Below are 24,504 nucleotides of genomic sequence, written 5' to 3' on the forward strand. Positions count from 1 at the left end.
TAATTTTTTCTGCTTTTTCCACTTTTTGCAACTGTTACCACATTTTAGACAGATTTTGCTCATTTTTGCCACTATTTTGCCCAATTTTTGTGTCTCTTTTCACAATTATTTCTTTCTTTTCCATTAACGTCATCTCATCTTGTCCTCATCATGGCTTGGCTCTGAAGTCTAACATTACTTTCTACATTTCAGTTCAGTGTGTCCATCCACATTGCTAATAATAAAAAGGTAATTCTGTTTTAATAAAAGGGTTAACACTTTGAAAAACTGTTCTTTATTGTACAACAGCAGTAAAATTATTTTAGGTTGCTTTAATCAGAGTGGTTATTTTTCAGGTTATAAATAAAATAATGTTATCACAGCTTCACTTTATAATGGACCCTGGTTTTACTGACCTCCATGTGCCCTCAGTTTGTCCAGGCCCCAGAAAGCTCCGCCCTCCTATGGGCGGCTGTGTGTCTGAGTAAATATGGCTGAATCGTGTAAAGGGGTCTTGTTGCGTTGTGGATCTTTGGTCTGAACTGGGCCTAAAGGAGTTACAGCTTTTTAAAGAAGCTGCCGTCGTTCAGTTTGACGTTTCTTCATTAAATCTGACTGACACGGAGGTCAAAGTCTCTCTAGCTGCACTAAAATAAAGATATTTCACCAATGACACCGAGTCTACGGCTACTGACGGCACAGATACAGTCACTTCACCACAGAAATGTCAAACTTCTGTTAAATACTTCTTCATCTGTGGAGCTTATCCAAACTGAATCATGAATCAGAGCAGAGCTCCGTCATGGAGCCAGTTATTATTATTATTAATGCTTGTGTTTAAGTTAAAACCATGAATATTAACCTGTGAGTGTTTTATCAGCAGGATGGAAATTATCCGACGGTACTCGATCCGTGACGCCGTCTCTCCATGTAAACCTCCTTCAGTCTCTATGTACGTAGATCTGCAGCTGTCAGCGTCTCTACAAAGCTACATGAGTGAAATCACAGCTGACTGCTCCAGCCACAAACGGCCTCCCTCTCAAACAGGAAGCAGGTAAAGGCAGGACAGCGGTTTTCAGGCAGGTCGGTCAGTGCGGTCCATCTCTGGAGGACGGGCTCTCAGCACGTCCGTCTTTCACGCCGGCTGATTTCTTCTGCTTTTGTTTGGACTTCCTCAACATCCGAACCTGCAGACACAGCAGAGGGTAAAGAACAGAAGAACTACGAGAACCCAGAGAGGCAAAGAAAGCGACACAACAGATGTAAAAGTCCTGTTTTTATTACCCTTTATTTCTGTCTAAACAGGTGGCTGCATCAAATACACTAGTGTGATCAGTAGAGCAGTACAAATGCTGAGACATGCATGCTCATGACTGCTGACATCATCACCAGACTTCATGAAATCCAAACTCCACGTCTATTGAATGAGTCTGCAAGTCTCTAAGACTGACGTTTCAATCTTTACAAACTTTACTCAAACCAAAGGTGCTCTACACGGTCGAGAGTAGGGAAAGATTAAATCTGATTTAAATCTGTTGTTTTTTTTCCACCTTTAACCAGCTGTTTTGACACTATTAACTCCCTTTCACCATTTTATATTTTTTTGCTTTCCTAACTCATTTTTGCAGCTATTATCCCATTTTTGCCCCTTTAATTCCGTATTTGCATTTCTGTTACCACTTTGTTCCACTTTATATCTGCCCTTTTAGCACTTTTAAACTGCTTTTCATAATTTTTCTGCCCACTTTTGCCCATATTTTTAGCTTTTATTCAATTCTGGCACTTTTTAAGCAGTGCTAAACCATTTTTCTTCCCACTGTTGCCCCTTTTTGCCTTTCCTGACTAATTTCTGCAGCTTTTATCCTGTTTTTGCATCTTTTAACTAATTTTTGCCACTCTTTAACCACATTTTAACCATGTTCCTGCCCATTTTGCCTTTTTCCCCCCTTTTTGCCCCTTTTAAATCGATCTTACTATAGACCAAGATTTGTTTGACCCAGTATAACGGGGCTCCAGAGAGCTCTCACCTTTATCCTCCCTTAAAGATGGCCTTGGTTGTGCCATTGAAGCTTGTGGCACAGCTGCAGATGTTCTGTTTATTTTATTATTTCTTTACTAGTTTATTCAGTGAGACCAACACAGAGTTCATTTACATTTGTAAGCTTAAGTGAGTTGAAATATTTTAAACAGCATGGCGGACAGTTATCAGTACTGTTGACGACTGATACAACAGTAATGATAGCAACATCAAGCACTCGTGCCCTTCCCTAGCCCAGTGCTCTTTGATTGCTGTCTTTCCTTTAGATCAAGGGTGTCCAAACTATGGCCCGAGGCCATGCGGCCTGTGGCCCATTTTTGATTGGCCCGCAGCAAATTCTAAACATTAAATGAAATATGGCCCACATTTAAACATGAAGCGTGTGCTTGACTGTGTTGTGTTGCTACCATGCTAATTCTGTAAACAAACATTTTGACAAGAACACTTAATTAAATGGAGATTTTTGTGACTAAATGAACACTGTAAATGTATAAAAACATATTGGCAACCGAAATAATAATAATATTTTGATTTATAATGCCCTGGTTGATTACAAATTAATATTAGTACTGATGGTGTTTTAGGGGCAGAACCAGTAGAGGCCAGGGCCAACCAGGGACCCCCTGAAATCTGATTGGCCTCCCTTAAATCCTTAAAATGACTGGCTATTTGCCTTGTCAGCCATTAAGTAGTCACCTAATTACTGATCATATCTGAACCATCATAAGATTGGTTTTACTAACTTTACTATCCTCGAGGTGAGGCATGTAAAAGTGTCCCCACCATTCCTATATTTTTGTCTGCGGCCCTCAGTGGAAAAAGTTTGGACACCCCTGCTTTAGATGAATTGCTGTGATCCCCGTCTGCTTTCTTCCTTTTTTTTGGCGAACAATATAAGGCTGTACTAGCCTCTGCTCTTAGTAGAGCCTACTGCCCAGCAGGAGATAACCATGGTTGAAGGCTAACCCCTAACCCCTAACCCCTAACCCTGACGTACCTTTGGTCCAGCAGCAGAGATGATGATGTGTCCTGGTGGTTGGATCCACGGCTCTCCGTCCACCTGCACAGGTATGGGTTTACTCACGGTCAGTCTGATGTAGTTCCCTTGAGCAATACGGATCCCTGAGCGCAGGCCGCTCTGTACCTGGCCCTGGATGTACGCCATACAGACACTCAAGGTTAAAAGTTCTGAAAAACCCATAGATGTACCATGCATTTAGTCACACTACATAATGGGCGTGTCTATTCTCACCATGTGGACGACCCCGGTGACCCCGACCACCTCCAGCAGGCCGTCGTCTATCCTTGGTTTACCGTGGCGACTGTCCACCTCCGACCCCCAGAGATCAGCACCAGAACCCCAGCTACAAAAACAGACGCACAGATGATAAAGTGTGATGTCACACTGAAGTACGCGGGATTCTGAGGGTTTTTCTTACCTGGGTATATTTAAGAAGATGAGGCCCTCAATGTTGGGCAGTTGGACGTTCTGAGCATCAACCTGCAGCTGCAGCTCCTTGTGGAGACTCCTGGTATAGCTGATCTTCTGCAGCCCAACCTTCACGTATACACCTTTGTTATGGAACCTGTGATGGAGGAGGAGGAGTCATCATTAAAGGAAAATAGCCCTCACCTGTCTGCAGAGATAGGTGGAGTTAAACGTCACCTGCTGGTGAATTTATCAGGTTCGTCCTCTCTGGCCTGGTGGAAGTCGAGGCTGAGCTCCGCGTCGATCCCCAGACCAAAGTAGTTGTTCATCTGCACAATCTGAGACGGAGCAGACACTTGAATAAACAGCTGGTTTATAATCACGGCAGTTAAATTTAAGCCAGTTCAGAATAGATTAATTCATGGTTTTTATACAGATGGTTCTAAAAATCCTAGAGAGATATAGAAATGTTCCAGAGAGCTCTGATTCTAGACCTTTGGCGGCTCCAGGAAGCCGTTGTCCTTCCCGTCCTCAGAGATGTCCTGAGCATCCAGCAGGATGGTCCATCGGTCCATTAGAACCTCATCCGCCTCATCCACAGAGACAAGGATGTGATGAGGGTCCTCGCCACTGTAACCTGCCCCCCAACGCAGGACACGAGCCAAGTCGTTACCTGAAGAGACAGAAGACTTCAGGGCCTGTTTCTCTTTAAGCAGAGATTAATAATCCTGAAGATTTAACAGAGCGGTGGTGCTCAGACCTGTTCCCAGAGGGACAATCCCAATAGGCGGTTCTCGGCACACCAGTTTGTGCCGGACAGCCTCCAGGACTCCCAGCACCCAGCCCACCGTGCCATCACCTCCACAGACCAGGACCCGAAAGTGGGGAACCTCTCTGAACGTATGCAGGCTGGAAAAGAGACGAACAAGACGGTTTAAGAACACAAATGAATGCGATGACCTGTAAAATCCCGTCCCCTCAGACTTTAAGTCTCCATGTCACTCTCACCCGACCAGCGGTCCTCCGTTTGAGATGTCAAAGACCTGGTGAGGGTTCAGGAGTTTCCGGAAGCTGTAGAGGAGCTCTCTGCCCTTCAGACCACCGCTCTTTGGATTAACGAACACGAGCAGAGGACAGACGTCGTCACCCAGTTTGTTGTGCTGAAAAAGAATGACAGATTATCAGAGAAGAGCCCCCCCTGTAGGTGTGTCAGAATTTTACAGCCACTTTGGCCTGTACTGCTCTTTTAAAACTTCTCTTTAAAGATATTTACTGAGCTTTCAGAACCTCACAGTGTTCTTATTTTCAATCTGGACACACCCGGCAGACTTTGACTGTCATTAATGGGTTTATACCTGAATCTCTGGGATGACCAGTGATGTCAGAGTCTTGTTGTTGACCGTCGTGTCTTTAGCGAGCATGTAGATCCGTTCTGCTTCAGAGAAACATGAGATCTGCAATGCCACCGCACCTAAACACACAGAAAACAGCAGACCAAGCCTTTACAGCATCAGTCATTATTATAATCAGACCTGTTATGAAGTATCTGTCTATCCGTCTTATCTATCTATCTATCTGGCTATTCAGATGTAGATTCTTCTCTTACATCTGGCAGTATTCTCAAAGTGGTGCAGTGGTTAATTCAGAGATTTTGGTTAAAAAAAGCTAAAAATCCTGAAATATTTTTTTTTTCAAATAAATCTGGTTAACTTTCCCAAAGTTGGATAAAACAGAGAGCCAAATATAGCCCTAAGAACCCCTAATAGATAACAATAAAAATACGACACATTCTTTTCTTTTTTCAAAATTTATTTTTTTCTTTCATTCAAGATCAGATCGTGTCATAAATCTCAAAAAAAAAAAAAAAAAAAGAGAGTCTTTTGGGCTTTAATCCTTTAGAAGTTGGTTTAAATGCCAAAACTCTGCTGTTTGTGATTAAAAAAAACATTTAAAAGTTAATATTTTTATTTACTTTGATGCACAACAACTTTATTTATATTATTATTTTCAGTATTTTTTAAATTTTAAGATTTAACTAATTATTACTCTGTGGCTGTTCCTGACAAAAAAAATGGACACCACGCATAAATAACAGTAACAATGCTATACTTTTTCCACTTTTTTGAACTCATTTTCTAATAACGATCTCAATTATGGATTTTCTTTTTACTTTAACCCTTTAAATGCCAGTGTAGTTGCTAAAAACCTAAAGCTTATAACATAAAAGTACACCAAAAATAATTACAGGTGATTATCACAGCTTTGGATATCTTTAGAATTAGCAACAACTTTGATTTTTTTTTGCGTTAAAATTTTTGTTAATATTTTAAGAAAAATTTTATACTCAGGGTGTTCATGACCAAAATGGACACCATGCATAAATAGCTATAACAAAGCCATACATTTTAAAATATGCACTTTCGACTGCAATATTTTTTAAATTAAGATCAGATCAGGTTATTATAGTTAACTAAAACTAACTAAATAACTTAAACTAAAATTTAAAATAATGTTAGTTAACTGAAGCCAAATAAAAACTAAGCCTTACAAAAAGACGAAAACTAACTGAAACCTAATTTTGTGCTTACAAAACAAATTATAATAATCCTAGCGATTATAATTAGGTCCTCGCACCACTCGGAGCTCGGGCCCTAATAAAAATAAATAAATAAATAAAACCAGAGACAAAACCTCAGTCTTAGTTTTAGTCTTTAACAGCAGGAGACTGACTAACATGGACACCATGCCTGGAGAGTGTAAAATCACCCGAATTTGATTGGAAATACTTTATACAGAGGTAATTTGGGGTCTTGAGTTGTATACAAACAAAGAAACTGAATAAATAAAGAGAAAAGTGATGAGTGCTTTAGGATCTCGCTCCTGACAAGTTCCCCATATTGCAGATAAAACTAAAACCGACACTAAACTAATAAAACTAAACTAAAATTTAAAACTTAGAGTACAACCAAAACAAAAATAAAAATGAATGAAACATCCCAAACTATTTTAACCTTGGATCAGATCAGGTTATTAATATCAAATATTGATTAATTCTTAGAATTTAACCCTTCAAAAGCCAGTTTAAGCGCAAAAACCCCAATCTTTGTAATGATAAACAAAAATATACTTTTTATACTTTTTCATTTACTACATGTAAACTAAATTCCTTGAGGAGGATTATCACAGCCTTGAATGTGTTAATAATGAGCAACATCTTTGATTTTTATGCATTATATATATTTTTTAACTATAAGATTTGAATAAATTGTTACCACAGTGTCCCCTACAGGAAACCAGGAAAAATGCATGCAATTTCCCCTAATGCCATAAACGGTGAAATGTCTGCAATTGGTGACAAACTGGAAAAAACTGTAAATTTGAAGCAACGACTCCAGAATAAAAGCCTGATATCATAAATGCATGTTTTTTACAGTGATCAATAACTGTGGGATTAATGGGGCATTTTTGGTCTCCAACAGCCTGAGTGATACAAAAAGAGATTATTGTTGGCCTGTTACAGGCTCTGACAGTGAAATTTAGCCTGTATGCAAAATGTAACAGAACAGAAAATGATCAAAAACATCACAAAAAGGCGTCAACAGCCTCTGGGGGTTAAGAAACTGGACACCTGAAATTTTAGCTTCAAATGCATCTAATAAATTTTCATGTTTATTTTTGAGAAATTGATGTTTGTTTTGTTGATTGACATCTTATCAATAATATTCTGCAGATTTTAATTTCTGTTTATATTTCTTCTCTTGCTTCTGACTTTTTAACCAGGCAGGCTGGCTTCAGGAAGTCATTATTTTTTATGTTTGTTTTTTTCCCTTTTTAAATATTGATGTTAAACAGACATAGAACTTTAAATCAGAGATATCTCGCTGACAGCCGTCTCACCTTGACTGCCATAGATGTGGCTGATGGAGACCAGATGACCTGCAGAGAGAGAGAGGGTTAGACCGCCGTCCTACTGAGAGTTAAACTCAAGAAGAAGAAGAAGCAGACAGGAAGTAGAGTGGAGAGCTGACACGAGAACCAACAAGAACTCAGCGAGCATCCAGAGAACTTCAGTAGAAAACACAAAGACTGTTTGAAATAAATCCAGATAAATCTGGGTCATGTGACTTTAACGCCAGCTCAGACTCACTCTTGATGGCCAGGTGCTCCTCTATCAACTGGACATACTCCTCTTTGGCCAGCAGGGGGGGCAGTCCTCCGATGAGCAGGCCGACCTGCACCGCTCGGTTCACGTTCTCCACCACGTAGAAGCGAGTCTGATTCATCTGACGCAGAGACGTCTGAGGAAATAAAACCAGGGTTATTTCACCTTCAGAGACCTGGAATTATGTCTGAAATTTTAAAAGTCTGAAGGACAAAAGGCTAAAAATAAAACGAAAACCAATGAGAAACATGATCATACAAAGTTTAGAGAAAACGTGAAAGATTCTGAGCATAAAAAAAATCTACAAAGCTACCAGGCAAGGAAATAATTCCTCTATTATTGTAATTATAATTTCATTTCTTGACCACAAATTTCTTGACTGTTCTGTAAAATCCTTTTTTCTTTCTTTCAGACAGCAGACAATGCTCCAACGTTGTATTCAACAGCCTAAAAACCTTGTCTTTATTCAGAATATTAAAGGAAATTTCAGGAATTGATAAACCTTGCCATTAAAATGCTCTAAATCAGTGATAGTGCTTGGCTCTTTATCTGTTGATTTAAAATATTATTCTCCCAGAAAACCTTAAAAAGGGAAACGCCAATGTAAGAAATTATCCATTACAAGTCACAATTAGTTTGTTTCCACACTAATACAGTAGCCTTCAATTATTAAACTTGATTGCCAACCTTAATTTTTGTCTGTATATTTCCTTTGCCCTTGTTTGCAATTTTTTACCCCTTTTTCTTTTTTGCCACTTTCAATCCATTTTTACTGCTATTTTTAGCTTTAGGGTCATTTTTAGCTATTTTTTGCTATTTTCTGCACCTTTTATCCCATTTTTTCCCTATTTCACCAGTTTTTGCCATTAAATGCCACTTTTCCCCCATTTTCCCCACTTGTTTGCTGCTTTTTGCCCATTTTAGTCACTTTCCACTCATTTTTGCCATGTTTTTGGCACTTTTAATCATTTTTGCCACCTGTAACTATTTTTTGGTCACTTCTCACCCATTTATTTCCACTTTTTACCAAATTTTATTCATTTTAAACCTACTTTGCTAATTTTCATCCATATTTTGCAACTTCTTTGCCACTTTTTGACCATTTTTGCCACTTTTTTACCACTTACATTGTGGCTCTTGCAAAGGTATTTTTCAACAATGTGGCTCTTTGGTTGAGCAGGGTTGAGTAACAATGTTCTAAACAGTGAAAAAAGCCAACGTGGAAAATCTTCAGCTAAAATACAGCTAGATGAAGGTTCTGCTCTTAAACTCCAAACAAACATCCTCCTACCATTTAAATCATGACAGCAGTTAAATCAGCATGAAGCGGGCGTATGAATTTTAAATCACAGACTGTGTCGTCTCCTCTTACCTTCCTGATCTCCTGCAGTTTCTCCAGAATGTTCTCCTGAGGAGTCAGAGTCTGTCTCTGCACTGGAGGGCATAAACAGAGAATAGCTCACAGATTAGCATCATGCCAACGACGTATGATACGATGTGCTGCGATACTATAGAGAAATAGAATAAGGAATCAGAGAGGGTCAAAGATGTTTCCGATGCTAACACATGCTAAAGGCTATGCTCGGACATGTAGAAGCAGATAACGGCAGCTTTAAGCGCTCTGCTCAGGCTCCTTTACAACGTCCCATCCTGTGTTTAAATCAGCTATAATCCAAGTGTTTGACACCTGGTCCTGATGGCTCACCTTGTTTACTGCTCATGTAAACCTCCATCAGGGTGAAACTGGACAAGTCTTCTCCCTGAAACAAGAGTCATCAGCTGTAAACGGTATATTAGCGGTAAAAAGGAGCACGTTGAGATGTTTCAGGAACTGGACTACTTCCTGGTTTGTGCTTTAGTATTTCAGGTCAAAAATCTGAGTTCAGCTACCTGTCTGTCGAGTTTGCTGAGGACCTCAGTGAGGACTGAAGCTGCTGTGCTGTTTTTGGAGACCAAGACCGAGACAGGGGATGCGTCCGACCTGAAACACACGACAGGAACAAATAAAACCATGGAGAATTACAGGAACATTATTAACTGGCTCTTTAAAGCTCGCTGCCCGTCTCACCTGGGCCATCCTGCGTGCACCTGGATGACCTCAGTGTCCCGAGGTTTGGCTCTCAGGAGCCACGTGTCTCCTCCGTCCTTCTGGGAGCTCCTGTTGTCCGGACCACCGTTACGGTTCAGGATGTCGTCACTATGGAGACGCTGCATCCCGCCGACCTCGTGCAGCTCAAAGTCCTGAGGCTCATCGGGGAGGTAGAAGGCTCTCAGTGCTGCCTCCTGCAGGACAAATCAGGTAAGAACAGTGGTGGTGCATGCAAAGGCACTCACAAACCAGTCATTCTTTCATGGACTTACATATGTGGACACATGATTCAGTTTCATACATAAAAACCAGACCACATGTATCATACTAAAACCAACGAGCCTGTTTACATGAACTCAAACATGCATTTCCCCAACTAAACCTCCTGCAAGCAGTAGTAAGCAGTCATCATTGTAAGAATAGTAGTTATCCAAGGAAGACTGGGGGCTCTCACCACCACTTCCTCGTTCCTGGTGGCTCGGAGGATGGAGACCGATCGGAAGCAGCCGCGTTTTACAGCATCATCGCCGTCAAACACCTTCAGGAACTGTTTACCTGAGGGTCAAAGACAGAACAAATCTGGAATTTTCTCCTTCTCCCATTACTTTGGAAAACACTAAAAATTCAACCTCAACTCCAAAAAAGTTGGAGCACTGTGTAAATGTAAACAAACAAACCCCAGAAGGTGGGATATCCAAAGTCTTCACATTTTTATGAAACTTTTCCACAACTGTTAGACACAGATTGGTGATCCTCTACCAATCTTGACTTCTAAGAAGCTCTGTCTCTCTAAATTTCTTCTTTTATACCCAGTCATGTTACACACCTGTTGACAATTAACCTGATTAGCTCCTCCAGCTGTTTTTCATTAGTAACTCTTACTTTTCCAGCCTTTTGTTGCCCTGTCCCTACTTTTTTAAGGTGTGTTGCTGCCATCAAATAAAAAAAATGAGCTAATATTTTTAATTAAATTGTAAAATGTGTCAGTTTCTGATGTTATGTTCTATTGTAAATAAAAAAAAATATTGGTTTATGAGATTAGATTTTTATTTACATTTACATAGCGCTCCAACTTTTTTGGAACTGAGGCTGTAAAACTGCACATTTTCAGTGTTCATGCCTGCTGCTCTATTTTACATTCCCCCAAAAATGAATGAATAGTGACAGATTTTAAAAAAGCTCCTAAAGTCTCAGGCAGGTGAAAATAGACAAGGTTTAGTTAAACCATGAAAGCTGAGGAATCATTTTGCTGTTTAGTTGTGCTTCAGTGTAATAACAATAAATCCCCACAGAGAGCCTGAAATAAAGGCCTGTACCAAACTGACCTGACTCTGGAGCAGCCGGCTGACCGTCTTTAGTCACAGCAGCAGACAGATCCACGTCGTCAGAATTATCTGGTTAAAGACAGAAACACTCTAAATATTACAAAACCAGCCTGTGTTTATCAGTGATTCTACTAGATCTGCAGCCTGGAGGCTGAACATGTCTATGAGGAGAGAAAGAACAGTGGTGGAAGAAGGGGTGGCTCTTTATTTAAACTTTATTAGTCTGTTATTCAAACCTGCAGGGCATCCACTGCTGCCTTAGAAGGAAGTTAAGAGGTAAAACCAAAAACTCTGACTTATGCTGTTTAATAGTGAACACGACCCCTCCTGAAGACCCCGTCTGTTTGACGCCTTCACAGGCTGAATTCGTCTTAATAACAGGCACTTTTCTCTCACCAGCCCCAGCTCTCATTGTTCTTATGATCTGCTGACAGGAAGTGAGTCTAGTGTTTGTGGTTAGCTTGCACTCTAAGAGTCAGCAGCAGCATGGAGGATGTGGTGTTTGTTTGTACCTAGCTCGTGGCTGCAGCTCTCAGTGATTCTGTAACAGTGCATCTTGCTGAAGTTTCTGGAGTCGAGGTGGAGGCAGGAAGGGTGCAGCATCATGGAGCGTAGGCGACCTAGAGTGCACTCTGGTGGCACACTGAGGTAACACGCCGCATGAGTCTGCAGAGACAGAGAAAAAGAAGATAATAAATACAGTCATGGACGAAAGTATTGGCACCCCTGGAATTTTTCCAGAAAATACACCATTTCTCCCAGAAATTGATGCAATTACAAATGTTTTTGGTATACACATGTTTATTTCCTTTATATGCAATGGAACAACACAAAAACACAAAAACATAAAACTCAAAAAAAGGGCCAGACAAAATGATTGGCACCCTTTTAAAACTGTGGGTAAATCATTTTATTTCCAGCATGTGATGCTCATTTAAACTCACCTGTGGCAGTAACAGGTGCTGGTGATCTAGAAATCACACCTGAAGCCAGTTAGAATGTCTAAAAGTTGACTCAACCTTTGTGTTGTGTGTCTGTGTGTGTCACACCAAGCATGTAGAAGAGAAAGAAGAGCCCAGAATTGTCTGAGGACTTAAGAAGCAAAATTGTGGAAAAATATGAACAATCTCAAGGTTAAAGACCATCTCCAGAGATCTAGAAATTCCTTTGTCTACTGTGTGTAATATAATCAAGAAGTTTATAACCATGGAGCTGTGGCTAATCTCCCTGGACGTGGACGGAAGAGAAAAACTGACAAAAGAACGCAACGCAGGATAGTTGGAATGGTGGATAAACATCCTCAGTCAACTTCCACACAAATTCAGGCTGTCCTGCAGACTCAGGGTGCTAAAGTGTCAGCTGGGACCATACGTGGTCATCTGAATGAGATGAAGCGCTATGGCAGGACACCCAGGAGAACCCCACTGCTGACAAAGAGACATAAAAAAGCCAGACTGGAGTTTGCAAAAATGTACCTGAGTAAGCCTCAATCCTTCTGGGAGAACACTTTGTGGACAGATGAGACTAAGGTAGAGCTTTTTGGAAAAGCAGGTCATTCTACTGTTTACAGAAAACAGAATGAGGCCTACAAAGAAAAGAACACAGTACCTACAGTCAAATATGGTGGAGGTTCAAAGATGTTTTGGGGTTATTTTGCTGCCTCTGGCACTGGGTGCCTTGACTGTCTGCAAGGAATCATGAAATCTGGAGACTATCAAAAAATTTGGGGCCGCAATGTAGGGCCTAGTGTCAGAAAGCTGGGTCTGGGTCAGAGGTCATGGGTGTTCCAGCAGGACAGTGACCCCAAACATACTTCAAAAAGCACCAAGAAATGGTCGGAGACAAAGCTGGAGAGTTCTGAAGTGGCCAGCAATGAGTCCAGATCTAAATCCCATTGAATACCTATGGAGAGATCTCAGAACTGCTGTTGAAGAAGGAACCCTTCAAATCTGAGAGACCTGGAGCAGTTTGCAAAAGAAGAGTGGTCCAAAAATCCAGTTGAGAGGTGTAAGAAGCTTGTTGATGGTTATAGGAAGAGATTGGTTTCAGTTATTTTTTTCCAAGGGTGTGCAACCAAATATTAAGTTGAGGGTGCAAATAATTTTGTCTTGCCCATTTTTTGAGTTTAGTGTAAAATTATGTCGATTTAGTCTTTTTATTCAGATTTTTGGTGTTGTTCCAATGAACATAAAGGAAATAAATGTGTGTACCAAAAACATTTGTAATCGAAACAATTTCTGGGAGAAATTGTGTATCTTCTGGAAAAATTCCAGGGATGCCAATACTTTTGTCCATGACTGTACCTTCAGTTCTCACAGTTCTCACAAACGCTTGCTTCAGTTCTGCTGCCAAGGATGGAACAACCAGTTATTAGGTTTACAGGGGAATGACTTTTTCCACACAGGACCAGGTAGGTTTGGATGGATTCACCCCTTAATAAATGAAATCATCACTTAAAAACTGAGTTTAGTATTGACTCAAGTTGTCTTTGTCTGAAATTAAAGTTAGTTTGATGATCTGAAACATTTAAAGTGCCAAATATACAAAAAACAGAAATCAGGAAGGGGGAATGACCTTTTCACAGCGATGTCATTTGATGTTGGATTGTCATTATTTGCCATTATATCATGGTCTCTCATATTTTCAAACTCAGCATTTTTAAAGTCCTGTAGCATTGGTCAGGCTTAATGTGTCCTGTCGTCATTATAATAAATTATTTTCAGTATTAACAGCACGTTTGTTCTTTAAATTATGTTCAGCTCTGTTTTCTCACCGTGATGCCGCACCATTCACACCTCATCCCCGCCATGACATCAGACGACCCACAGGAGCGCCGACAGACCTCACACCGGGCTGCTGACGGCAGGTTCCCCTCCCTCCAGTGGTGGTGGAACGTATCCTGCAGCAAGAGAAAGTAGGTCCACGGTGAACAAATAAAGGTCTATAAGTTAGTGGATTCGTCTCATTTGTGTTGAGCCAGTTTTCACTCTGATCAGCTCTCTTCATCTTCACGTGATTGATTACTGATGGTTTATTGGTCTATCAATGATGATGATCAGCAGCTGTGAGCCAATGATCGGATCGATCACTGGGAGCAGACATTTACTATTCAGTCTGTCTCACAGCAGGTCTTTGATTACAGAGTGTGCCGATCAATAAGACTCACTCACCGCTGTTAATCTGACACCACTAACACAGAGTCAGTGTGGACTGGAGAGGCTCGCCTGTCAGTTCAAACTGAGGGCACAATGGTGTAGATCATTGAACCTGAAGCAGAAAGTCTGTGAGTTTAAACCTACTCTATAAATTACCAGAGAGAATTACGGTCACTGACAGCTCTGAGAGCTTTTTGTTCAGATGTTAAAATCCAAGTCAGAATTCTGAGAATAAAGTCAGACTTCTGAGAATAAAGTCAGACTTCTGAGATTAAAGTCAGACTTCTGAGAATAAAGTCAGACTTCTGTGAATAAAGTCAGACTTCTGTCTTTAATCTCAGACTTCTGAGATTAAAGACAGACTTCTGAGATTAAAGACAGACTTCTGAGATTAAAGACAGACTTCTGGGATTAATGTCAGACTTCTGTGAATAAAGCCAGACTTCTGGGATTAAAGTCAGAATTCTGAGATTAAAGGGGACATATTTTACCCTTTAAAGAGAAGTTTATATCGTCTCAGAGGTCCCTTAAACATGCCTGTGAAGTTTGTTGCTGAAAAACACACTCCAGTATTGGATTTTTGCATCTCTAAAACCCCTCTGTTTCAGCCCTTCTCAGAACGAGCTATTTCTGTGTCTGTGGCTTTAAATGGTAATCAGCTGTCTGACTCCACGCCTGACCACACCCCTCTCAAGAAATGGATGGAGCACTCCTGATGTTTCAGACACTTTTATCCTGACTGGATTTCAAACCATCAATCTCCCAGACCATAGTCAGCAGGGTAACCCACTGAGCTATCCAGCATCTCAGCTGGTAGCTGACAGCATCAGTAGAAAGGGCGGAACTTTCCTCCAAGTGGGGGAGGGCACACCAAACATGGGGGCGGTGCTTACGCTCCATGTGAGGTCATTAGGTGTAAAATCTGAGAACGGCTTGTTTCAGCACATATTTTTTGAAAGGTGGAGAAAGAGAAGGGGGGGTGGGTGGATTTTTCTGGTATTTGAGGGGATTGTGGACAAGCCAGGGGCACATATTTATGTTAGAAAAGACTGAAAAAGTGATTTTTGCATAATATTCCCCTTTAAAGTCAGAATTTTGATTTTAAAGTCAGAATTCTGAGATTAAAGTCAACTCTGCAGTCTTCTCTGTCAACTTTTAACTCCAGGTTTTTTGGAGTAAATCTTTCCCAACTGAGAGACAAATATATTGATTTATTTTCCTTTATTTGAACGGCTGACCCCAACAGAACCGAGAGAGAAAAAGCTGTCCATTATAGAAAAGTAGTTGATGACCCCTGATCTACAGGGTCATTAAACAGCATTTCCTCTCCTTTTTTCAGGATTTTACCGACCAAAAATAAATAATTAATGGAGAAAAAGAAGCTCTTCAAAGGCAGGAGGACAGGCGTAGATTAGATTAGTAGCGAGATGCTAAATGCTCTAGACATTGTTGGGTTGTCCTGGATAAGTCGTCTCTCCAGTGAGTGTCCCATGAAGGTCTGGGACATTTACTGTAGGGAGGAAAACCCCCATTTTAAAAAAGAGGGACCAGAAAAGGACGTGGTCCTGTTACTAAAGGCCTACCAGAGAAACTCTTCCAAGGTGCTGTTTCTTACTGCATGCATGTATTTAAGACTAGGGGCTCACAAACTTTGCCCTATTAAGGGTGAAGAATAAATGAGACTATGTTATGATGCTAGTCTTGGTCTGACCAGAACCTGAACCAGAGACCCTCTGGTTCCTAACCCAAGTCCTTCTAGACCGAGGTCCAGCTGGTGTTTCTTCTTACCTGCTGCAGAGTGGCGTCCAGGTGACTGCGGCGACAGTCTGCACAGCTGAAGACGGCACAGTCAGCATGGACGTGGAGCTCACACACTAAAACAAACACAAACACGCTACATTAATGTGAGGAATGTGAGAGGTCAAAGGTCAGCTGACCCTCACCTCTAAGCTCTGAACCATCTCCACAGAAAACAGCAGAGCCTCACTGAGCATTAACAATGATGGAGAATCTGATCGAACTGGATCCAGAGTTTAAAAACAGACTTTTTCCTCCTGAGAGCACTGCAGCAGAGAACCAGCCAACACCAAGGCCTTTTTTAAACCCTGGACTCCATGGGTTTGTACTGAAATAAAAGTGGCAGCTCTGTACACGAGCCCTGAAACTATCTCATAAATGTTAGGGATACTGCTTTGATTCAAGTAAAGACTAAATTCAAGATGGAAAACTCTGAGCTGGCTCTAAGAGCCAGATCATTCATGTGAATGACAGCAGCTGGCTCAGAGTCATTGAGGAGCCTAAAGTCCAGCTCTAATTCCTGATGTGAGGCTGATTTCCCATCACAGTGCGCGACCAGATGGACATCGGCTGTGGAACCACAGGTACGATCGTGGTTTACTCTACCTCAATGAGTCGGTCCAGGTGTTTTGGTGGAAATGCACCATTACAGTCAGTGAGTTTTATTTGTTGCTGGTTTAACTGGGGATGTTATACTGGACTGACCTTCACAGCGCAGCGCTGTGTTTCCCTCCGTTTGTTTCCTGCAGACGCTGCAGAAACGTTTTTTATGACCCGCAGGACCAAAGCAGTGAGCCACCGGGACCTGCAACAACAACAACAGCAGTATTCAGGAACAGGAACCAACATTTTAGATTGTTTTAGAATCTAGAGTTCCCTGTATGTCAGAAATTCTCTATAATGCAGAGTTTAAATGAGAAATCAAATGTTTGCAGCCCTGTGCAGCAGCTCATTAAACTTTATTATCCCTGTTACAATAACAAGAATGTTTATTTTCATTCCGGATTTCTTTCTCTATAAAATCTGATTTATTGTGATTCATCTGGGCTGAAGTATGAGGGAACTAACCACCACTTCTCTCCGTCATTGAAGGTTCATGTTTATGGCCGCTTTATCGATCGCTGCAGCAGTAAATCAGGATCATCGATCGCTGCTGAGCGGATCAATTAACATCATGTCTGCGTGTTCACATGTCTGATACTCACCCGCACCAGAGACGGAGCCATGCAGGAACACGCCGCACGCAGAGTCTTCAGACATTTCTCATGACACATGAAGTTACAGACTGAGGAGAGAGAGAGAAGGGCGAGTGAGGCCAGACGAGACAAGGGGAGGGTTCAAATCACTGCAGCGCAGCCTCCATGATAAAATATAAAATATAGAGAATAAAAATATGAAATATACAGCTCAAAGTAAGAAATATGAAACATAAATGAATAATATGAATGTATAGAACATTAAACAACAAATAAAAAAGCTAACATACAAAACAAAAACATGAAACACAAAATATAAATACAAAATATTAAAAAATATAAAATACAAATGAAAAATATGAATGTATGGAACATTAAACAAAAAATAAAGAAGCTAACATACAAAACAAAAACATGAAACACAAAATACCAAATATAAAAGATGAAATACAAATCGGAAAGTATAATTTGTAAAAGCCAGTATGAAATATAAAATGAAAAGTGTGAAATACGAATTACAAAATAGAAATATAAGAACTATAAAAAAAACAATACAATAAATATCAATAACTCAAAATAAAAATATAAAGCATAAATAATTTCAATGGAAAATGCACAACAAAAAAATACAAAACTATAAAATAAAAACAACAAAAATAAATACACAATATTAAACAGAAAATTTAATATTAAGCACAAAATATAAAATTCAAAAGCAATTAAAATACAAAATATAAAACAAAATATAAAATATGAAAAACAGGACAAAAAAAGATGAAATTAAATTTTAAAAAAACATGAGATAAAGATATTAAATACCAACAACTAAAAATCAAATAAATAAGTTTAAAATATAAAATTAAAAATATATTCAAATATATAATATATAAATACATGATGTACAATACAAAATACATGAATATATTTTTATGCACTCCAGTACAGAGAAGAAAAATAAGTTCTTGCATGATCTAAAAAGCACTGAATGAATAAAACAATTACATTCAACAGCTTGTTACACATTCACTTTATTTACCCATAAGTCTTTGGTGCTCTTTATACCTCTCATCATACGTCCTTTCTGGGCATTTGGATATCAAATTGACTGCACTTTCCTGCATGCATCCTCACTTTGCATTAACAACCTGTCGTCAGCAAAGACCTGCAGTCAGAACTCATTTTCCCGCCTCTTAGGGAAATAACAGCCCAAACATCATTCCCATGTTTCCCTGTGGTTTATTAATGAACAGCCTAGCCTAAATGCTTCAGCGCTTTTTCCAACCGAAGACCCAGTTTATGAAACTTCAACTCAATAAGATAAGAGTCTGTTTTCACATTTCTGCTGTGAAAAATGCATAAAAAGCTAAAATGGTATTAAATGAAGAGCCGTTTTTCTTACTGAGCTGAGACTAACAATCCAGATCTCTAAAAAGAATCCTCCATCCTGGTAGCTAAAGGTGTTTACTGGAATTACAAATAAGAAATAACAGCACATGTCACAACAAAGACTTCTACAGACTTCTTTCAGACTATTCTTCTGCATCAATGATCATCTTTAACACACTTTAAGCACTCGGATACTCGGGTTTTTCTTAGCTTCTGTTTGCATGTGAAGAACGCGGCGCTAAAACTGCACATAGTGAACATTTCTGCTAAATATAAAGTTTAAATACACAATATGTGAGCACTGTTTCTTCATGCTTTCCTGGTAATTAAGCCCTGATTTACACACAGCATTAACTGTTGAACTTTAGTGAGATGGACGTATAATCCACTCTCCTGAGTGTTTAAGTGGCTTATCATGTAAACAGACGCAGTAGTTAAGTACAGCTGCAGGTCTCTGCATGAGGAACTTTCTAGATTTAAAAGCAAGAAACAGAAGGGGGTATGCAACCAACATGTTTCCATAATTTCAGAGAGGGAGAAACTATAAATGCATTTAGAGCTAAAGCTCAGGTCTCAGGAGGTCAACATTAGTCACCCAGGCCAGAATCTGACTCCCACTGACCTAAAGGTTTGGTTTATTTGGTCACCAAAGAGGCAGACTTAGGCATGATTCATGTTTACTTGAGCATGGTCTGCAGAAAAGGGGAATATTTGTGCTTTAGTATGGAGTCTTCATCAGTTAAACACCCTAATATTCTGGCATTAGGAAAACCCTACGTGACAGTGATGATCAGGGACTAAGTCTCCTCTAATATGGACATCAGAAAATCTTCTAGCAAATCCTGAAAAAGCTTCTTTTAATGACCGAGGAAACATAAACTAAAATTAGTTTTCTGTAGTACTTTCCAGCCTTTAAATAAAACCTCACAGCTGCAGATTTAACACGGTTAACTGTGGAGGATTTTCACAGGCAGTAAAAAGATATCGGTGCTGCTCCAATGAGAGCTGATGTGTTTTTATCACACATTTAAAACGCTTTTAATCTCCTCACCATATTTGTTTAAAGATTCTACAACCAACAGAAAGAGGAAACTGCAGATAAAACCTCGAGTTCATGGTTTCTACTTCATCTTTACTCAAACTAAAATATCAGAGGAACCGGGGATTTTCTACTGAAACTCTGCTGTTGAGGAGGTTTAGAGCTAAAGAAACATGTTTGAGGAGGTTTGGAGCTAAAGTGTGTTTTTGTCTCTCCACCTCTGTGTTAGTGAGTAACTGACATTTAGTTTGTGGTGTTTTTTCAGCATATTGTGTCTCATGTGGTTAACCTCACATGTTCACGCTGCTTTCACACACTTATCTCATCTACGACAGAAAAACCTCCTGACTGCTGCACATTTAGAGGGCAGGGTTCTCTGGTCCAAAGCTCCCACACCCTAATTCTACTGAATCTTTGGTTTCAATCATCCTGCTTTAGTGAAGCATCAGTGCTGGTCTCTCTATAGTCCACTCTGACTGATTCTTACTCTAGTCCATCAGATCTGATAGAGCTGTTTTCATTTTTAGAGTGCAACAGGATGTTAGCGTGGATGAATCTGGGTCGATGCAGTAACATAGATCCATTTATTATTCTTTCCATCCATCCATCCATCCATTATCCATCCATCAATCATCATCATCCATCCATCCATCCATTCATCCATTCATCCAACCATCATCCATCCACCCATCCTCCATCCTTCAATTATCACATCTATCCATCATCCATCCATCCATCCATACATCCATCATCCATCCATTCATCCATCATCCATCCATCCATCCATACATCCATCATCCATCCATTCATCCATCATCTGTCCATCCATCATCCATCCATGCACCCATCCTTAAATTATCACATCCATCCATCCATCCATCTTTAAATTATCACATCCATCCAGCATCCATCCTTCAATTATCTCATCCATCCATCATCCATCCATCCATCGTCCATTATTGCATCACCCGTCCATTATTACATCCATCCATCATCATCCATCCATCCATTATTACACCCATCCATCCATCATCATCATCCATCCATCCATCCATCCATCCATCATCATCCATCCATTATTACATCCATCATCCTCCATCCATCCATCCATCCATCATCCATCCATCCATCCATCAGCATTCATCCCTTATTACATCCATCATCCTCCATCCATCCACCACCCCCCCCATACCTTTTTACCCCTTTATTCCTTGTACCTGGAGAATGGAGGGGCCTAAAGCCACCTTGGACTACCACAGTCAGAGACTTTCCCAGGGTCCAGCTCCCTTCTGATTGGTGGAGATTTTTTGTTATCATCCCTGGTGAGGTGTCAAAGCTGAGGGGAGACTAAAACCTGGAGACCCTGCTGATCACTGGTCATTTAGAGGGAATCATCATTAGGACTCAGGAGTAAACAGTACCATTATCAGCCAACCCAGCCAATAACTAGTGAGAATCTGAGTACTGAAATTATGATGAAATCCCACCCCTACCACTGACCCAGAGGATACCAGGGCATGCTGGTTCATGGTTCACCCCCATGATGGACCAAACTACCAATAAAGACGTTAGCTTGTAACCAGAATGATCCTCTAAATCTTAGAAATATAAAGGTGCTGTTATTAGAGGCCTGGTGTTGAAATATTAACCAGCAGATGAAGCAATGACATCACAGCTTCATGTTAATCCAACTGACGGATTAAAACACACAAATGTCGTTGTTATATAATCCAGCTGAGCTCTCACAGCTTTTTCTTCTTCTTCTTGTTGCAGCTTTTAATGCACCTGCAGCTCTCTGTGTTTGTATGATGGTGATGAAGAGGAGGAGGATGGTCACCCCTCTGCCTACTAGCACACACCGCCTGTTTCCATGACAACCAGAGGAAAGTAAATCACGACTTGACTGCTGGGATTGCGCAACAGACTCTTCACACCTCCTGAAAAACCCGAACAACGAGAGAGCAACGGGCAACCGAGAGGAGGGGGTGTTCCTACGTGTGTGTGTGTGTGTGTGTGTGTGTGTGTGTGTGTACTAGTGTGGATCTGCTCCACGGTTCGCCTGTTGAATTCATGATGAAGTCGTGGCCCGGAGAGGAGAAAAAGAGAGAGAAAAACAACACAAAAAAGAGGAAAGAGGAGAAAACAAACAACAGGGAGATGAAAAAGGAGAGGAAAAGGAAGGCAGAATTAGAGAAAATGAAGGAAAGGAGGGGGAAATAATGGAGGCAAAACACCAATACAAGGATGAAGAGGTAGACAAGGAGGTTTACACAGAGAGGCATGACAGGAAAGAATAAAGGGAAAGAAAAGGAGCCAAGGAGAGGTCAAAAAAGAGAAGGAAAGGAGACTAAAGAAGAGCACAGAGGGGAGGAAAAGAAGGACGGCATGCTCTCCTGGTTGCTGATTTTTGCTGCAGTTGATGCATCTTTCAGTGCTCACTCTCAGGACAAACTCTCTGCATCTTTCATCATCTCTGCAAGTTTAATACTCCAGCATGCAGCTCCAGGCCCGCCAGCTGCACTCGATCCTGCTCCATCTCTCTAAAGAGCAGAATAACTCAGTTTGCTGCCTGAGAATAAACCCGACATCCATGTGGCCATAGAGGGGTTAATTCCCTTTAATCAGCGCCTACGGGTCAAATATGTAGATGGATGCAGAGCAGAAATTAGGAGCATCACCAGAGCTGCTGAATGGGAACCTCCCTTCATTGGAGTTTCATTCAGTTAGACCAGAGAGCTCCAGCATCCACCCTGCTCCATGCTAGCTCACTGTTTCCCACTGATTAGCCAGACCATGATGCTCCAGCAGAGCCTCGCCTGTCTCATTATAGCAGGGGTGTCAAACTCAATCACAGCAGGGCCAGATTCAGGATTCAGGTCTAACCTGAGGGCCTCACAGGGTCAACATTTAACCAGAACTGTCAACCTCATTTACACCCAATTCAAAAAAGTTAAAAGTTTAAGTTTAAAGGCTCGAATCTGAGATAAAAATTCCAATTTATTAGTTCAAAAGATCAGAACATGGCATTAAAAATACAAAAATACTGTTTTTAAGAGCAAATACATGAGGAGAAAGTTGAAATCATAAGTTTGAAAGGTAAAAATATGAGATCAATTTTGAAATCGTAAATTTAAGAGTCAAAATATGACTTACATTTTTAAGTTGTGAGTCTGATAGTTCAAAATATGGGATTAAAAAGCCAAAAATTAGGAGTTAAAAATGTCAAAATATGAGCTGGAATTCAAAAAAGGAGTGTAAATGGTAAAAAAAAGGAAAAATTAGTAATTTAAAATGTCAAAATATGAGAAAAAAATTTAAATTATGTGTTTAAAAGTCAAAATATGGATTAAAAAGCCAAAGTTAGGAGTTGAAAAGGTCAAAATATGATATAAAATTTTAAATTGGGAATCTAAAAGATAAAAATGTGACATAAAGACCAAATTATGAGCTGAAAAGGTCACAGTATAAAATGATAAGTCAAAATCATAAGTTTGAGTCGTAATCTTGAGCGCAAATATGAAATAAAACAAATTTATCTACTTCCCCACATTCTTGACTTTTCTGAAATTTTTCTTACTCTTTACTTTTTCAGATTTTTATGGCTTAACAAGGATATTTTAAATAATCAAGTTAAAGTTTACATTTTTATACTGGAGGAAATCTGCAGACCTCATACTGGTGTGCCAGTTAGAATACAAATATGATATGATCCCCGGGCCGTTTATAATCATTCTGTGGGCCGGATTTAGGACCGGGGCCTTGAGTTTGACACCCGTGCATTATAGTCTCATTTGTCTTGCCAACATTACATTGTTCTAAGCCATGATTCCAGACGCACACGCCAGACTTTCACACAGCAAACTATTATTAATACTACTATTATATAACTACTACAAACCAGTGTTACTCTGTGACGGAATATTAGGGCCACATGAAGAGAAAAAAATAAAAGCATAGAAAATATATATTTTTTTTATATTACGAGAATAACGTTGCAATATAACGAGAAAAAACTCATAATATTATAAGAAAAAAGTCGTAATATTACGAGAATAAAATATTAGAAGAAAGACAGTCTGCCACGGCGCTGTGGATCTACGACGAAGTATTAGTATTGTAGTATTTCTTTCTTGTAATATTTAACTATCATAATATTACAACTTTTTTCTTGTAATATTATGACTTTATTCTCGTAATGTCAAAAAAAAGATTAATTCTTTAATTCTTTTTTCTCTTCATGTGGCCCTAATACTCCATCGTATTACTCAACCCTGCTCAACCAAAGAGCCACATTTTTGAAAAATACATTTGTAAGAGCCACAGTCTAAGGGGTGAAAAGTGGCAATCAAAATAAGTTAAAGGTGGCAAAATGTGGTCACAAAGTGGCAAACACTAGGCGAAAAGTGGGAAAAAATGGCAGAATTTAGCAAAAATGGGTGGGAAGTGGCAAAAAAATGAGTAACAGGTGGAAAGATGGTCCAAAAGTGGCAAAACTGTGGCAAAAAATGAGTGAAAAGTGACTTAAATGGGTAAAAATCAGCAAAAAGTCAAAAAAATGGGCAAAATGCATCAAAGAGTGGCAAAATGGGAAATAGGTGGCATTTAATTTAAAAAGGCAGCTTAAACGGGTGAAAAGTGTCAAAAAAGGCTAAAAAGGGGCAAAAAATTGCAAAAAAAGCAGGATAAAAGTTTCAAAAAGAAGTGGCAAAAATGGGATTAATGTTTCAAATTAAGACAAAAAAGAGCAACAAATCATCAAAAAAGAGCCACATGTGGCTCCAGAGCCACAGGTTGAGTATCACTGCTATAAACTATCAATATGTAAAATGCTGGGATGAGTTTACAGACTCTTTCTTCAAATGCAGGTTGGGAAAAAAAATAATTATTTCACTAGTTTTACCGTACAGGA

General features: G+C 39.9%; 1 protein-coding gene across 1 annotated transcript in view; it reads right to left on the bottom strand.

Annotated features, from left to right (window-relative positions):
* Window positions 1–24,504, bottom strand: part of LOC121515973 (diacylglycerol kinase theta) — a 29,604-nt gene continuing 5,100 nt past the window's right edge. The window contains exons 3-24 of the mRNA XM_041796971.1: window positions 17,180–17,259; window positions 16,680–16,779; window positions 15,966–16,051; window positions 13,796–13,921; window positions 11,535–11,688; window positions 11,023–11,091; window positions 10,152–10,252; window positions 9,677–9,891; window positions 9,499–9,589; window positions 9,314–9,368; window positions 8,981–9,042; window positions 7,594–7,744; window positions 7,344–7,382; window positions 4,802–4,917; window positions 4,455–4,606; window positions 4,207–4,355; window positions 3,941–4,119; window positions 3,684–3,784; window positions 3,457–3,603; window positions 3,270–3,381; window positions 3,015–3,167; window positions 1–1,166 (exon numbers count right to left, since the gene is read on the bottom strand). Of these exons, the coding sequence (XP_041652905.1) occupies window positions 1,068–1,166; window positions 3,015–3,167; window positions 3,270–3,381; window positions 3,457–3,603; window positions 3,684–3,784; window positions 3,941–4,119; window positions 4,207–4,355; window positions 4,455–4,606; window positions 4,802–4,917; window positions 7,344–7,382; window positions 7,594–7,744; window positions 8,981–9,042; window positions 9,314–9,368; window positions 9,499–9,589; window positions 9,677–9,891; window positions 10,152–10,252; window positions 11,023–11,091; window positions 11,535–11,688; window positions 13,796–13,921; window positions 15,966–16,051; window positions 16,680–16,779; window positions 17,180–17,259 (2,537 nt within the window). The 3' untranslated portion in view covers window positions 1–1,067. The remainder of the gene's footprint in view (window positions 1,167–3,014; window positions 3,168–3,269; window positions 3,382–3,456; window positions 3,604–3,683; window positions 3,785–3,940; window positions 4,120–4,206; window positions 4,356–4,454; window positions 4,607–4,801; window positions 4,918–7,343; window positions 7,383–7,593; window positions 7,745–8,980; window positions 9,043–9,313; window positions 9,369–9,498; window positions 9,590–9,676; window positions 9,892–10,151; window positions 10,253–11,022; window positions 11,092–11,534; window positions 11,689–13,795; window positions 13,922–15,965; window positions 16,052–16,679; window positions 16,780–17,179; window positions 17,260–24,504) is intronic.

Source organism: Cheilinus undulatus, linkage group 10 (genome assembly GCF_018320785.1).
Source record: "Cheilinus undulatus linkage group 10, ASM1832078v1, whole genome shotgun sequence".
Taxonomy (NCBI): Eukaryota; Metazoa; Chordata; class Actinopteri; order Labriformes; family Labridae; genus Cheilinus; species Cheilinus undulatus.